Here is a 15,007-nt window from a genome sequence, read left to right as displayed (position 1 = left end):
TTCTCCCATATTTGGATGACTGGTTCATTTCCCACCAATTTGTTATGATGAGAATTATGTTATATGTCTAGCCTTAGGAGTGGACATTTTGTCAGGGTTGACTATCTATGCTTTTCTAACCCAGTCAGTTGTTTATCTGAGGATGAGGATCAACTATCTCTTGTTGAAAGTTTTTTTTTCTCCTAGGCAGAAGGGTAACAATTTTCTACCATTGCACAGTGGGCCAGGAGGTGGACAAAAACCCAAAAAATTTTAGTTTAGTTTTATCAAAATTATATGAAAAACATAAATTAGAATAATTTTTAGAAAGGGAACCGTATATTATAATATTATTTAGGGAGTATGGGATCGACTGGTGCTATGGTTTTTAGACGCAATTGGCTAAGTACATTCTCTCCCAGTATGCAGTGATTAGTCCACATTAGATTTATATGCATGTAGCATCTGTGATGTAAGGTACGTATTTCATTAGTTTATAAAAGTTTCAACAAGTTTACTACATGTTGTTTCTGTGACTAAACATTTCAAACATTGTGTATAATATGCAATTAATCCATGTTATATTCATATATACAAAAGTACTTCAAATATTTTTTATTTAACAAAAACAAGTACAGTATGCAGCAATTTTTTCGTTTGCATTTGCTTCATATCTCTTAAGGATTTGATTATACTGGAATGTGTGTAGAAAGTGAAACTACTTATTTTCTTTGCACCAATTTGCACTTCAAACTTTTGTGGGCAATAATAACCAAATGCTACCTCCCCTGTTATGACGCCATTCAACCAACGATTCTGAGTAACGAATGCCATAAGGTGACCAGAGTTGCCAATGAGTACTTCATCATCTTAATACATGGTGTCTTCAATGGGTTTGGGGCAAATCCCAGCCTAAGAAGTTGGAGGGGGTTGGGTTGCTATGAGTTTTGGATTTTAAAGCTGTTCAAAGGGTTTGCTTGTGTTAGGGCAGGAAAATATCTCGAACCTGTAAATTAGGAAAGGCATGGAGCCATTGCATAAGGGAACCTTTGCTCCTTTACAGAGTACTTACAGCGCAGCTGGAAATGGCTGTTGAACTTTCAAACAAGTTGGTTAGGCAGTTAACTACCGTCCAGGAGGCAGGAGTCCTGCCTGCCCGGATGTAAACATTCCAATTTGCTTTTGGCTGTTGTGTGGTGTAGATGTGTTTCTTCCCTCTCTACCCTGACATCCATTGAGCTGTTTTCTCCCAGTGGGATCTTTCTCTTTTTCCTTGTATGGTTGCTTTGTATGTTTGGAATGCAAGCTCATGAAGGTACTAAGTCTCGTAAGCTCTCTTTCCCTTAGCGTGTGTGTCCTGGGGTTGGCAGGAAGAAGTGTAGTAGCTTCAGATCTAATGTTGATGTGGACCTGCATGCCCTTTGCTCCTCTTGCAGGGGCCGTGTGTGCTCTAGAGATTCTACTTGTGCTGAGTGTTGCTCCTGTTTGGCTGAACAGTGGGCAAAGTTTGGGGGGAGAAAACAGTACTGGAGGAAGCCTTCCAAGGCGTCATCTGAGGGATATACACCCCCGATGATCCCTTGGTGACTAACCCTTCAGGATCATTTCTCTCTCCCAGCAAGCTTCCCCTTCTGGCTGCTTCTCCTTCGGGAGAGGACTCCCCTTTGTCTTTTTCACTCGCTTCATTTGGCATTGAATGACGGGGGGATGGGGGTGGGGACAATCTCTCCTCATCCTGGGGCGGGGGGACTTTTCCCCGGAACGACAGGAGACTCCCTCCAGTAACCTCAAGGCATTACTTAAGGTTTTTTGCAGCATGTCTTTGGCCCCTAGCTACAACCCCTTTCATTCCTTTTACTGTGCCTCCTTTCATATTCTCTTTCTACCACTTTACTTTCCACCCTTTTCTAACAATTGATTCATAGTACAACTGCGAGGTTTTCCTCCTGTTACACCTTTCAAACCTTTTACTGTCAATTTTCCTTTTAGTGCTGAATGACCTCATAGGTCCCAGTGCTTGGCCTTTTCCTAAGTTCTATATTCAATCCATCCCTCCACTAACCCGACTTTTTCCACTTCAGGTTTGGCGGTAGCGGCTTCCCTCGGGAAGCAGGCTAGTGATTTGACAGCAGCCTGGTTCCTCCTGGGTCTTTCTGGCATTCCATCCCTGGAGGGCCTCCTGTCCCATCTGACCGGTGCTCCGGTGGTAACCCACACTGTGGCTACCTCTACCACCAGTACTGTGACCATGACAGCCTTCACTAAGATGCCGGTAATGGTCTCGTCTCACCTGCCGGCATCCCAGCACATAGAGCCCCTGCCTCCTGGCTTTACCGTGGCCCCGCTGTCTCAGCTCAGAACCTCTATGATGGTGACCTCCACATGATGGTTCCCACTCCTGCTGTTCCTGGCTTCACTGGCTCCTGGGCTATCCTGGCTGCTCCACCTGCCCCAGCTATCCCAGTCACTTGACCGTGGGAACGGTAATGGTCTGGCCCTCTATCCACTTCATCTCCCACTGGGTTTTCTCGTCAACCATGGCACTGGCTGGCACTTGGGCCCTGGAGATCAGGCTAATGTCTGCTGCAGTGTCTACTGTAACAGGAAGGGTCATGGGTAGGCTGGAGCTCTTAAGAGGAACCACCGAGATGAACTGGGTCTCCAGTCTCTCGGGGTAAAGGATCTTTTGCGGCCCGACCGCAGAGAATGAGGTTGATGAAATTGGTGGTGGGGACATGATGTGGACAGGCCGGATGTCCAGCACTGTAGTGGCCGGCAGCACCAAAGGATTTGCACTGGCCTCTTGTAGGGGCTTGGTGGCCTGCGGTGACTGTTGGTGGAGAGGGTTGAGTGGATGAAGAGGGAGAGGGGTTCTGGCTGGCAGCAGGAGGCTGCTTGTTAGTGCCTAGCTTGTATCGGCAATCAGCTTCAGCGTGCCCCACTCTTACAGTAGGTGCATGTAGGCTTGTATGGCAGTCCATTCTTTGGGCGAGTTGAGCCTGAGAGGCAACCAGGTGGCACTATGCGCCGCTGAGATGTGCTGTGAGACTGGTTGAAGGTTTCCCATGAATCGGCCACGCGGCAGGCTTCCATAAGGGTGGTGGGCTGCTTATCATTGAGATATACAGCAAGGTGCCCAGGCACACACTAGTAAAGGTCCTCCAGCATGGTCCGATTAAAGAGATCCGCAAACGTTGTGCAAGACAAGGAGTCGAACCAGTGGGTACCAAACTGGGTCTTGTGACAGGCCCATTCAGTCCAGGACCAGCCGACTTCCTTGGCAAGACCTCAGAACTGTTGTCTCCATTTCTCCGGGGTTATTTCGTAGGCCTTCGTGATGACTCTACGCACTTCAACCATGTTGCCTCTCTGGCTCTTCAGTGAGCGAAGGGCTGCCTTAGCTTTTCCCTCCATGTGCTTGGCTAGTACTAAGGCCCTCTCTGTCTCGATGGTGCTGTAGTTATCGAAGAGTGCCTCGATTTCCTCCAGCCATGCTTCTGGCTCGTCCTCAGTCCACTTGGGGATGAGGGAATTAATGCTTGAGATTGGAGCATTTGGTGCCGCAGGGGTGGGCTGGAGGTTTGCTGTCTAGCCATAGCTTCGGCATTTTCCTTTTTTGCTCCTTCCAGCTCGAACTCTTTTTCTTTGAGAGCTAGCTCACTCTCCTTGCAGGCTAACTCATGCTGTTTTCTCCTTTCTTTTCTTTCGTCTTCATACCTCCTCTGTTCGGCCTCATAATTCCGCCGTTTGAGCCTTTTTTCCTTCTCTCGCTTGGCCAAGTCAGCCATCTGCTCCTTGACCTACATGGTGAGGTCCAACCCGGTGAAACCTGCTGCCGTCCCCAGCTCCATGAAGGCTTTATAATTCTCTGCTGCCATGGTTCTGGTGGGGAAGGACGTCTATCCGGGTCGACTGGACGTACTTGGACAGAAAGGAAGTGTCCCTCAGATTTAGGGTGACTCTTCAGGGATGTGGCACCTTTTCAATAAGGTGGCACTGTGGTTGGGTGTGCCATGTAAAGGTCACACTGGTGGCACTCAGTATCCTTATGTACTGTGCAGGTTAGGTACCAAAAGGACTTTTCTTCTGTGTTCCTTTTGCCTGGTTTTGTTTTTTTCTAGATTGTTTGCTTGGTGGCACTATGGTGCCAGTGCGTTCCTAGGACCCTTTACTTTAGTCTAACTAGACTATATTTAAGGAAATGCACTCTACCCCAGCAGAGCATAACAAATGAGTGAGAGAGAAAGGGAAGGTAAGAGAGAGAGAGAGAGATGTAAGCTATTCGGTTGATGACAGTGCTTCAGATTAGTGGCACTGTGGAAGGAAATTGAATTGTGGTTGCTTATGAGGCCCTCGTGAGTGTCTGGTCCCAGTACCCACTGTGCTACAACCCCCTTCTCCTGCAGAGGGGGAAAGGCTACTTTCTGTTAAGTCTGGGTAAAAGACCTCATTCGTGATGAGGCCCTTGTGAGTGTCTGGTCCCAGTACCCGCTGTGCTACAACCCCCTTCTCCTGCAGAGGGGGAAAGACTACTTTCTGCTTAAGTCTGGGTAAAAGACCTCATTCGTGATGAGGCCCTTGTGAGTGTCTGGTCCCAGTACCCGCTGTGCTACAACCCCCTTCTCCTGCAGAGGGGGAAAGACTACTTTCTGCTTGTCTGGGTAAAAGACCTCATTCGTGACCGACAGTTCCTAACTGTAATTAATCTTAACTTGTCCTCATCTGTTTGTGGGACAGAGGTGTTTCTGGGATTTTGATTTAGTTTAATTAATTATCCCGGTATCGGCCCGAACTTTCTATGAAGAGGGCCACGTACACACGGTTAGGTTAGGTTGAATGCTTACTTGAATATATGAGAGAGAGAGAGAGATATTCAGCCACCCAATTTGTGCTGCCTGAGGAAATTACGTAAAATTTTTTATAACTGCAAACTGGCAGGGTGCTTATTTGAAAATACGTCTTCTTGGGCTCTCTTAGGGGATTGGGTTAGCAATTGTAGCCTTCCCGGTAGCCCGAGATGTGCGTCTTACGCTGAGGAGTTATGATTAAAATTATAAGTTCTTTTCTTTATATGATTTCTTAAGCCAGTGGATTTGCATAGGAACTTGTTATACTGTATATTTCCTAACTAAGACCTATCATTCCCTGACTACATTATATCTTGCTTTTATCAATTGTATGGAACCCTGTCTTATTTTCTATCTATTGAAGTCTACCTGGCTAAGATTTTGCGAGGGGGATTACTACGCACAACAAAGTAGTCTCGAAGTGGCAATGAAGCAGAGGCTAAAGGACTGTGGTGCTACAAGCCAATCACACAAACAATAACAACAAAGGTTTTAAGATGGCGGACATGGGGAGCGGTCATCTAGGGCTCCCAAAAATGTTGGACAAATCCCATTAGCACAAAGCAAATTCAAAACAAATGCGGCTGGAAGCGGGCTCTGCGGATGATTATGTCTCGAGGCGCATTTGTTTACAACTGAATTACACAAAGCACTTGAATTCCTCTCCCAAACGAACGAAGCAAATGCAGGAATACAGATTTACTCTAAATATAGCAACAATGGCAAGGATTTTACGTTAAGGAGATGGAAAACGAAATTACTATGAGCTACACTTTTTTTTCTCTTTTTTTTTACGCGGAATTAATGCTGTCCGCTGCCGAGTGGCCGCTAGCAAGACAAGGAAATGGATTCGTGACGTCCTGACAGGACTGAATTTACTTTACTTAAAATGCAAATTATTAAGAAATTAACTATTGCCGTTCGGGATTTTGATATGCTTCTCGCTATCTGAACACTTATTAGCTCCATCACGCTCGATCAAGCCTCTTCGTAGGCGGATGCGGTTACTGCTTTTGAAATTCAACGAACTCCGCAAATTTTATCCCCTACCTACGAGAGACACATTAGGCACACTTTCTCCGTTCTTTATCGTGCACTAGTTAACTTGTTAAAAAATCAATATCATGCATTAATCCTTGGCCGGGGAAAATAGCAAAATATTAACAATGACACGATAACTCAGCCAATGACCTTCGTTGGAATGTAGCACCCATGGTATCTGAACGCAGCAAAAGTGCTTCTTTTAAAGTTTTATAGATTGTTAATTATAACTGCTCTCAATGCACACTTTCCTACCTACGCTAATTTCATAATTATAAACTGGTATTCTTATTATTATTATGCCTTGTACTGTCTCCTTGTTTGGAAGAATTGCATGAAATTAAATATCTGTGTAATTAATTTTTGACTCGATTCTTTTCTCTAAATTAATTGGATCCTAGGCCAGATCACCAATGTTATGTGTGGGCTTGGCTGATTAGTTTATTAATTAATTAACATAATTTATGGGGCCCTGAGTTGCCAATGACACACGTAACCTATCCATTAAAGTTACCGTTAACCTCAAAGACAGACAATTACTTAATTAAATAAGGTTGCCAGCTGGGGAAAACACAATATAAGGGATAACAGGTTACTCTGCAACAAATGGATTCCATCAAACCCCTTAATTCCCAATTGGTTCCAACAAAGAAAGAATGTGCTGTGATAGCGAGGAAATTACATGAACTTTCGCCCACGTCGGACACAGTCAAGTTTCCCCTTACTTCAAGTAAAGTTATAACACAACGGCTGTCTGTACTATTATTTCCTGTATGCAATTTAGTACCGGTAAAGGCTATTTCTCTTCCAAACAATGGGATCAAGACACAAGGCGGCCTGAAATTTACTTACTTAACTTTCCCTAAGTCCTACTTACTGCACGGGAATAGTTTACACAGTCGCTAAGCAATATTAATTATTCTTACACTAGACTTCACAAAAGTAAATTGGTTATACCATGTTCTCGTAGATGGTGGTGAAGTGGTGAAAACAAAGGGAAATTGAAATACAGAGAAGAGATACTAGCAATCGACGAAAATTTGGCAAATCTCAAACTTACCGTTGACGTGGGTTGTTTGCGCATGCAACTGACGATCAGAAGTCTTGAAAATGGCCGTTTGTCTCACTAATACCAATGAAACAGTAAGCAGGCAAGTACAAAGAATTAGTTACACACCACACATGTGTCTCGCGCGGTATCGAGTCTCTCTCTGACTCTTTCGGGGTCTAACGCTGGGTTGTTCTCGAATCAGTATGTCTCTATGCCTCGGGGGCAGTCTGAAATTTTTACAAACATCGCCGATACATAGAACAGGGGAAAAGTAAGCTTAAGACCACCTTCACTAGAGGTTACTTTGTGAACCCTCCCTATGGTGTTAGGCCCCAATGCTAACTAAAGACGTTACTTTTTTTAAATACACCCAGCCTATCTCTGCCTGCAAGTGGCCCTTAGCATAGACAGAGATGTCTTTCTGTCTTTGTAGAATAATATTCTTATTTACTGATGGAGAGAGGGCGAACAGCAGAATATTTATAAATATATATATATATATATATATATATATATATATATATATATATATATATATATATATATATATATATATATATATATATATATATATATATATAATATATTGCTAGAAATATCCACTTTCTGGCAACCCTTCATACTAAACGTCGGGGAAAATAACACCCAGAACAAGGAGTGCCGTTAAGATGCTTCCTAGTAATTGAATTTTGCCCATTAAATTAGTCAGGGTCAGTACCTTTCCCTCGCTAAGCCTCCTCAAAGCACTTAACTTAATCTCTTAATGCCTTGTGCTGGTCAAGAACGCTTTCCATGCACAGAAACCTGCCATTCTGGCCAGGCACATGAAGGGCCTAAAGCAGGACCTAACAGAATTCGCCCACGACATGCAGGACACCTGAATTGCTTGGGCGATGGACGCCCGCAGGTGTCTGAGGTCTGATGAGGACCGACCCCGGAACAACGAGGCAAGTTGTGTTGAGAGCAGACTAAAGACTGGTCCGGCACCAAGCTGCTGAGCTAACCTTACCCTCGAGCCAAGGCTATTCCTTTGTCTAATCCATCTCTTGCCATCCTGAGTAAGACCTTAATGTGCCTTGTATAGATGTCCACTTGACTGAGAGCCCATTATTCTACAACCAAGGATCTTTGCTTAAGGAACTAAGGTACTGTGTGGTGAAAGTGTTTGGTCCGTTATCTCATACTTTATTTCCTTTTCCACTTCCCCTTGCAATTTATTAGACCTTGACCTTTGTAGGGAATCATTCATCAGTGTTAAAGAATAAGTAACTGATCTTATGTGATGTCAATTCCTTGAGCTTTCAGCGATTCCCGTTGTAATAATTGACTGTGTGGTCTCACCCACTGATGGTGTTCCTTTCTCATGTAATACAGAAAGAGCGTGTGATTCACTGTAGAAACCATCTGCATCCCCTGTGCCCTACGTCCTTCAATCAAGTCCTTCCTGATTGTAAATTAAGCATAATTTAACCATGTATTGAGTGGCAATCTTAATTTGTCTATTGTCTAATAGTAACCTGAAAGTGCCTAGAGCCTAGTGTCCACAGCTCCTTGTAATTTACTCTTCTGATTCCGGTAAATACATGTAATTAATTAAGACCTGGAATTTCTCTCCTGAGACCATCCCTAATTGAAATCTCATTTAGACTTATTTTGTATTATGTCGTGTTGGTCTCCAGTCAGAAGCATCCACAAAAAAAAAATATATATATATATATATATATATATATATATATATATATATATATATATATATATATATATATATATATATATATATATATATATATATATATATATATATATATATATATATAGCAAAATACAAAATGAGCTCAGGTTAATAGAAAAAGAAAAATTATATATATATATATATATATATATATATATATATATATATATATATATATATATATATATATATATATATATATATATATATATATATATAAATTTCTGACTCACGTCAGGATCAGAACCCAGGTCTCTCAGGTGAAAGGCAAGGGCGCTATCCACTTGCCTTTCAGCTGAGAGACCTGGGTTCTGATCCTGAGTGAGTCCGAAATTTATTTCTGTTCCACACGTGATTGTGTGTTGATTATTTATATATATATATATATATATATATATATATATATATATATATATATATATATATATAACAGAGGGAGCCCATAAAAACGCTAAAAGGTAGAGTTATTGCTATATTTCAGAGACTAAACTGTCTCCCTCTACTGGCAAGTATATGAATGAAGTAAGGAATACAGACAGACGGTATTTATACCAAGAAATCCAGAGGTCACCCGTTACGTCACTCCAGTTGATGGCTTCTTAATCTTCTTAATCGCTGGTTGGAGGAAGATTTTATCTATAATATCGAGTTCCATGATCCTTTTGACAGATTCATCGTTTAAGCAGAGTTGATTCAACCATCTGGCTTTTGAACCGACAATTGCCGCTATAAATTATACGAGGCACATTCCAGTTTATTCTGTGGTTATGGTTATTTATATGGTTGAAAATATCTGAGCTCTGTTGGCCATACTGTACTGACCTTTTATGTTGTATTAATCTCTGGGGGAGTGATTTACCAGTAAAACCCATATACGATTTGGGGACTGGCTTTTGTTGGACGTTAATCAGGGATTTGGCTAAGGTATTTGGGTAGGTAACAGCAAAAGGGTTACAATTTCCAAGAGTCTGTGTCAATGTCTTAATCCTGTCCAGGTGTGGGATTTTAATTTTATTGCTGGGTGTCTCTCTAGTCTTGTTTTGCGGGGGACGTTAGAATATTGTTATCTTTATTATGGATTGCTTTCTGAATTGTACGGTCAGGGATTTCAAAGATGACAGCTGCCTACGGATTAGTTGAAATTCCTTTTTTTAGGAAATCCCGGGAGCAAATCCGTAAGGCTCTTAAGAATAAATTGCTGGCTACGCCGATCTTGATAGATCTGTCATGATAACTAAAATAGTGCATGTATGTATGTAAGTGAAAAAGTTGGTTTTCTGTATACGGTAAATTTGTATTCTGTCGTGTCTCTAATTATTAAAACATCAAGAAAAGGAATTTTTTTGTCTTTTTCCCACTCAACTTTGAATTTGATGCTGGGCACTAATGCATTTAGTTTTGAAAGAAATTCGTTGAAATTGCCCCACTTGTCACCCCAAAATGTTAGGATATCATCTACATATCGCATCCACAGCATGTCTTTAGGTTTTATTGCATTTGTTATTACAATTCCAAAATATTCCTTGTATAGGCTGCCTAAAACAGGGCTGCCCATATAATTATACACACACACGCACGCACCCAGATCCACAATTTATATATATATATATATATATATATATATATATATATATATATATATATATATATATATATATATATATATATATATATATATATATATATATATATATATATATATATATGTGTGTGTGTGTAATTATACACACACACCTAGATCCGTCATTTTCACCTGTCATGTAAATGTTAATCTAATTTGACATTCCACTGAATAGGATTTTGTTGAATTTTAGGAATCTTTAAATTTTCAACATCACATTTCTTTATTGGTTAATCTTTCAAGTTGTTTGCAATTATTGATACGTTAAATAATGCTAATATTAAGAATACGCCAGGGACTACGCCTTTGATAACTCAGGATAGTCTTGGTGCACAGTGCCTGGCACAAAGCCTAAACCTTTTATCTAATTCTGAGCCTCTGATAAGAAATGCGTCTGCCAGCCTGTAAAAGCAACAGCTGTCTTGTCTGCTTCTTCTGATGATGTTGGACTTGTTGCTGACAGTCTTGTTCTTCTTCGTACCTCAGAGCAAAGTGAAGGTTGCCGAAATGGATAGTATAGTAAAGCACTGTAAGCCATGAAACAGTTGTGCTTTTGAGTCTCGTTTGTAAGCTAGCTTATTTTTATGAGCTTATTAACTTGTCACAACTCAGATTTTGGACATAACTGGTGCAGCGGAGGGGGAATAGTGTAAACTCGGTCTGTCCTCATGCTCGTGCTGCTTTTTCGCGTGATTAGTTGCAAGAGGTGAGCGCACTCATGTTGACAGAAATAGCCGAGTTTGATGTATTGGTCAAAAGAAAAAGAAATTAAAACTTGATTTATTAATCTATATATATATATATATATATATATATATATATATATATATATATATATATATATATATAAAATGGATGTGTGTGTGTGTGTATGTTTCAGCATAACTCTGAAACGCATTGAGCAATTTCAACCAAACCTGGTATACATATATTACGCCCCCTATGAGGTCGTTTTGGACTCACCCCGAAGAGTATCTCGGTAGCGTTGGCCAGCGTCCAGGCCGAGCGGAGCATCTCCCCCACCTCTCTCTCTCTCTCTCTCTCTCTCTCTCTCTCTCTCTCTCTCTCTCTCTCTCTCTCTCTCTCTCTCTCTCTCTCTCTCTCTCTCTCTCACCTTGCATCGAACAAAGACTAAGGCTCATTGAATTAAATGCCGTGTTATTAAAACTAGGCTTTATTTGGAAATTTAACATGCATAACTGCAAAAACCAAGAGTCATAAATTATGGTCTGTCACAAAATCAAAGGAAACTGCAACTCAAATTAGAGCGGTAACTCTTCAAACCAATCGAATCAAACTTCCCAGACCCAAAAGTCACCAGTGACAGGGATTCCTGTCACCAAATAATATATCAATAAAATGGACATGATCACCCTAAAAATAAATGTCGCATAGTCAAGTAAAATACACCATTCAATGTCCTCATAGGACCCAACCAGAATTCCTGTCAGAATTCCTGTTAAATCCTGGTTCATGGTGCATAAAAAAACACGTGAAACACAAAATAAAAAAAAAATGCATAATAATAAAATACTCAAAGAGTAGAGAGGTTCACTGCAATGGAAAACATGGACTGTGAATAATGTCTGAGAAAGAAACAAGGGTTAGTAAGTGGTCCTACTCATTTTTTATAGCCATTGGGAAGCCATCCCCTCGCAGTAGCGGTCTTAATCACACAACTCCAAAAGGAGCGATAACTATCAGGCTGTAAATCAAAGCGAATAGATCCTATAGTTCCTCTCTAATAAAGCACATGAGAACACATCAATGCACACATTCACTTGTTAGCCCCTCCCTCAGAGTGTGACGTCACCATCACATTCAATGTTTGATACAAGGGCACAAACTTATGATGTCATAGGTGGCCTGACCACATGTGAGCTAGTTTTCTGAACCCAGAGTTATCACGAAGTTTTCATCACTTGAACACGTTACTCCCATGATCCTGGTCATGGCCGGAAGCAATGCATCAGGCGAGTTGAACATCCACTGAATGCTGAACTCAACTTTCCAAAAATGCGAGCGAACTCTCAATGTTACTATGTGCAAGGCAAGTTATGCCACCATAAAAACCACTTGCTATGGACAGAGCTTCTTGCACATGGAAAGCTATATTTTCATGGGCCAGCAATTAGTCAGCTTAACCACTTCGTGCACCTGTATAGACGCTGACAAAAATACCTGCCCAGTGTATACTTAATACATAAGACTTACTATCTGGAAAAGAATACTGTCGTAGTAAGACATCACAAGCACCAAAAGGGGTGGGGGTGGGAAGTGTTTCCCTGAAATGGGGCTGGTTCTGCCTGTAGACTTAGTAACTAAATAAACTCTACAAATTTATTATACCTCATTTTGGTATGCATATGACTTACTATCTGGAAAAGAATACTGTGGGGGTAAGACATCACTGGCTCCAAAGCGGGTGGAGGTGGGAAGGGGGTGACATGTAAAAATAACTGCAAATGACAGATATTAGTGTCTAATCCATAGTTTTCGAGATAGCTGAGATGAATGGTGACACTCCTGATACCCTTTAAATCCAAGTTCAGCCCCAACAGGAAGAGGGGGTGAGAAGGGGTGAAAAATGAAATGTCAAAAATGACAGATATTAGTGTCTAATCCATAGTTTTCAAGGTTGCTGAGATGAATAGTAACATTCCTGATGCCCTATAAGCCAAGTTCACCCACGACAGCAGGCCTGTACCCAGAGTTTTTAGGTATATACAAGATGAAATACTTGAAAATGTTATTTTAGTTATATTAAGAAGAAAAACTGGGCATGCGGTCTATGCCCTTCTACCCGATTAGATGTTATTCAAAGTATTGACTTTGGTTAACAGAATTTTACTTATGATGTTGAAAGTGTGCACTGAAATTAAAAAATATTTTTTCAGTTTTATTGATTAATTCATTTAATATGTTAACAATAACAAATTACATGCTTATTACTTTATTTATTGTTATTTTAAATACTTTGACTTAACAAAAGACAATAATTAATAAATATTCTAAAGAGTATGTATGTGATGCAATAAAAGAAAAAAGAAAAAAATTAGAAATAAAACGGAGAAACTGCAATTACTATGAATAGTTATATATGAAAATTTTCAAACGTATGCATACTTCAAATATTTGTACAAATAATAAATTACAAACACAAGTAATATGTAGCAATCACTCTTGTATTTCCTACTATTAAAGAATGATGTTAATGTTTAATAAAAAAATTTATAAAAGAAGACTTGCCAAAAAAACAAAAGATTGTTATTTATTACTTTATAAGCACAGTTCAATGAAAAGGATAGTCATCGCAAATATAGACTTCCAGAAATATTGGGGGGGGGGGGTTGTTGTTGTTCAATACCCGCCTCGGTGCAGGCCCGGATAGGAATATGGGGTGAGTAGGGGTGACATATAAAATGTGAAAAATGCTGGGCAATTTAACTGAAGCAACTATCTTAACAAGAAAGAGAGAGAGTAGAGGGGGTGTTAGGGAGGAGAGAGAGAGAGTAGAGGGCGTGTTAGGGAGGGAGAGAGAGAGAGAGAGTAGAGTGGGTGTTAGGGAGGAGAGAGAGAGTTTATCAGTTGTCATTCAGAGTTTTCCCAGGCAGTGGTGGGTTGGTCAGCTAGTCTATATATATAAACATGGATGTATGTTTGTGTGTGTATGTGTGTGTTAGTGTGTATGTTACAGCATAACTCTGAAACACATTGAGCAATTTCGACCAAACTTGGTATACATATGACTTACTTACTATCTGGAAAAGAATACTGTGGTGGTAAGACATCACTAGCACCAAAGGGCACCAATAAGGGTTGGGGGTGGGAAGAGCTTCCCTGAAACAGGGCAGGTTCTGCCCATAGACTTAGTAACTATATAAACTCTATGGGTTTATCATACCTCATTACTATCTGGAAAAGAATACTATTGGGGGTAAGACATCACCAAAGGGGGTGACATGTAAAAATAACCGAAAACGACAGATATTGGTGTCTAATCCATAGTTTTACAGCTCGCTGAGATGAACAGTGACACTCCCAGTGTCCTTTAAGTCTAAGTTCAACCCTGATAGGCATGTGGGGTGAGAAGGGGTGAAATATAAAATGTCAAAAACATTGGAGATTGTAACTCAAGCAACTATAATAGGAAAAGGAGAGAGAGAGAGTAGAGGGGGTGTCAGGAAGGAGAGAGAGAGAGAGAGAGAGTAGAGTGGGTGTCAGGAAGGAGAGAGAGAGAGAGAGAGAGAGATAGTTTATCATTTGCCATTCAGAGTTTTCCCGGGCAGCGCTAGGTTGGTCAGCTAGTCTGATATAAAACAACATTATTCTCATGGATATTTTTCCCCTAACAGGGAATGGCTCCCAAGACAACAAAAACTACCAGATTCACATGCAAATGTGGATGAACCCATAGGGAAAATTTTCTGTATTAACCATTTTATGCACCAACACAGAATTCACTAGCTGCACGCCAGACCTCCTTACAAGATCGAGCCATCCAAACACTCTGATCCATCCTTTCACCTACATTAGCCCATTTACCATTCTTGTGTATCCGCACCCACCCGCATTTTCCTACAACCAAGCCCCTCTCCAAATATGGGCATAGCCGAGCGGCTGAGTGAGGGCAGTGCAAGCTTTTCCAGTTGACAATAAATATTTGTATTGTTTTTATCCTGAATTTTTCACGAAATGATCAATTATATATGAAAAATGAAAAGAACATTACATGC

At 40.8% G+C, this 15,007-nt stretch overlaps 1 protein-coding gene across 1 annotated transcript in view; it reads right to left on the bottom strand.

The window, feature by feature from the left end:
- The window catches only part of Psn (presenilin), a 262,797-nt gene extending 255,831 nt beyond the window's left edge, over positions 1-6,966 (bottom strand). Inside the window, exon 1 of the mRNA XM_067112302.1 lies at positions 6,928-6,966. Within this exon, the coding sequence (XP_066968403.1) occupies positions 6,928-6,951 (24 nt within the window). The 5' untranslated portion in view covers positions 6,952-6,966. The remainder of the gene's footprint in view (positions 1-6,927) is intronic.
- Positions 6,967-15,007: the final 8,041 nt, after the last annotated feature.

The sequence above is a fragment of the Macrobrachium rosenbergii genome, chromosome 12 (genome assembly GCF_040412425.1).
Source record: "Macrobrachium rosenbergii isolate ZJJX-2024 chromosome 12, ASM4041242v1, whole genome shotgun sequence".
Taxonomy (NCBI): Eukaryota; Metazoa; Arthropoda; class Malacostraca; order Decapoda; family Palaemonidae; genus Macrobrachium; species Macrobrachium rosenbergii.
Note: the sequence above shows the minus strand (reverse complement) of the source record. Positions and strands in the feature narration are given on the sequence as shown.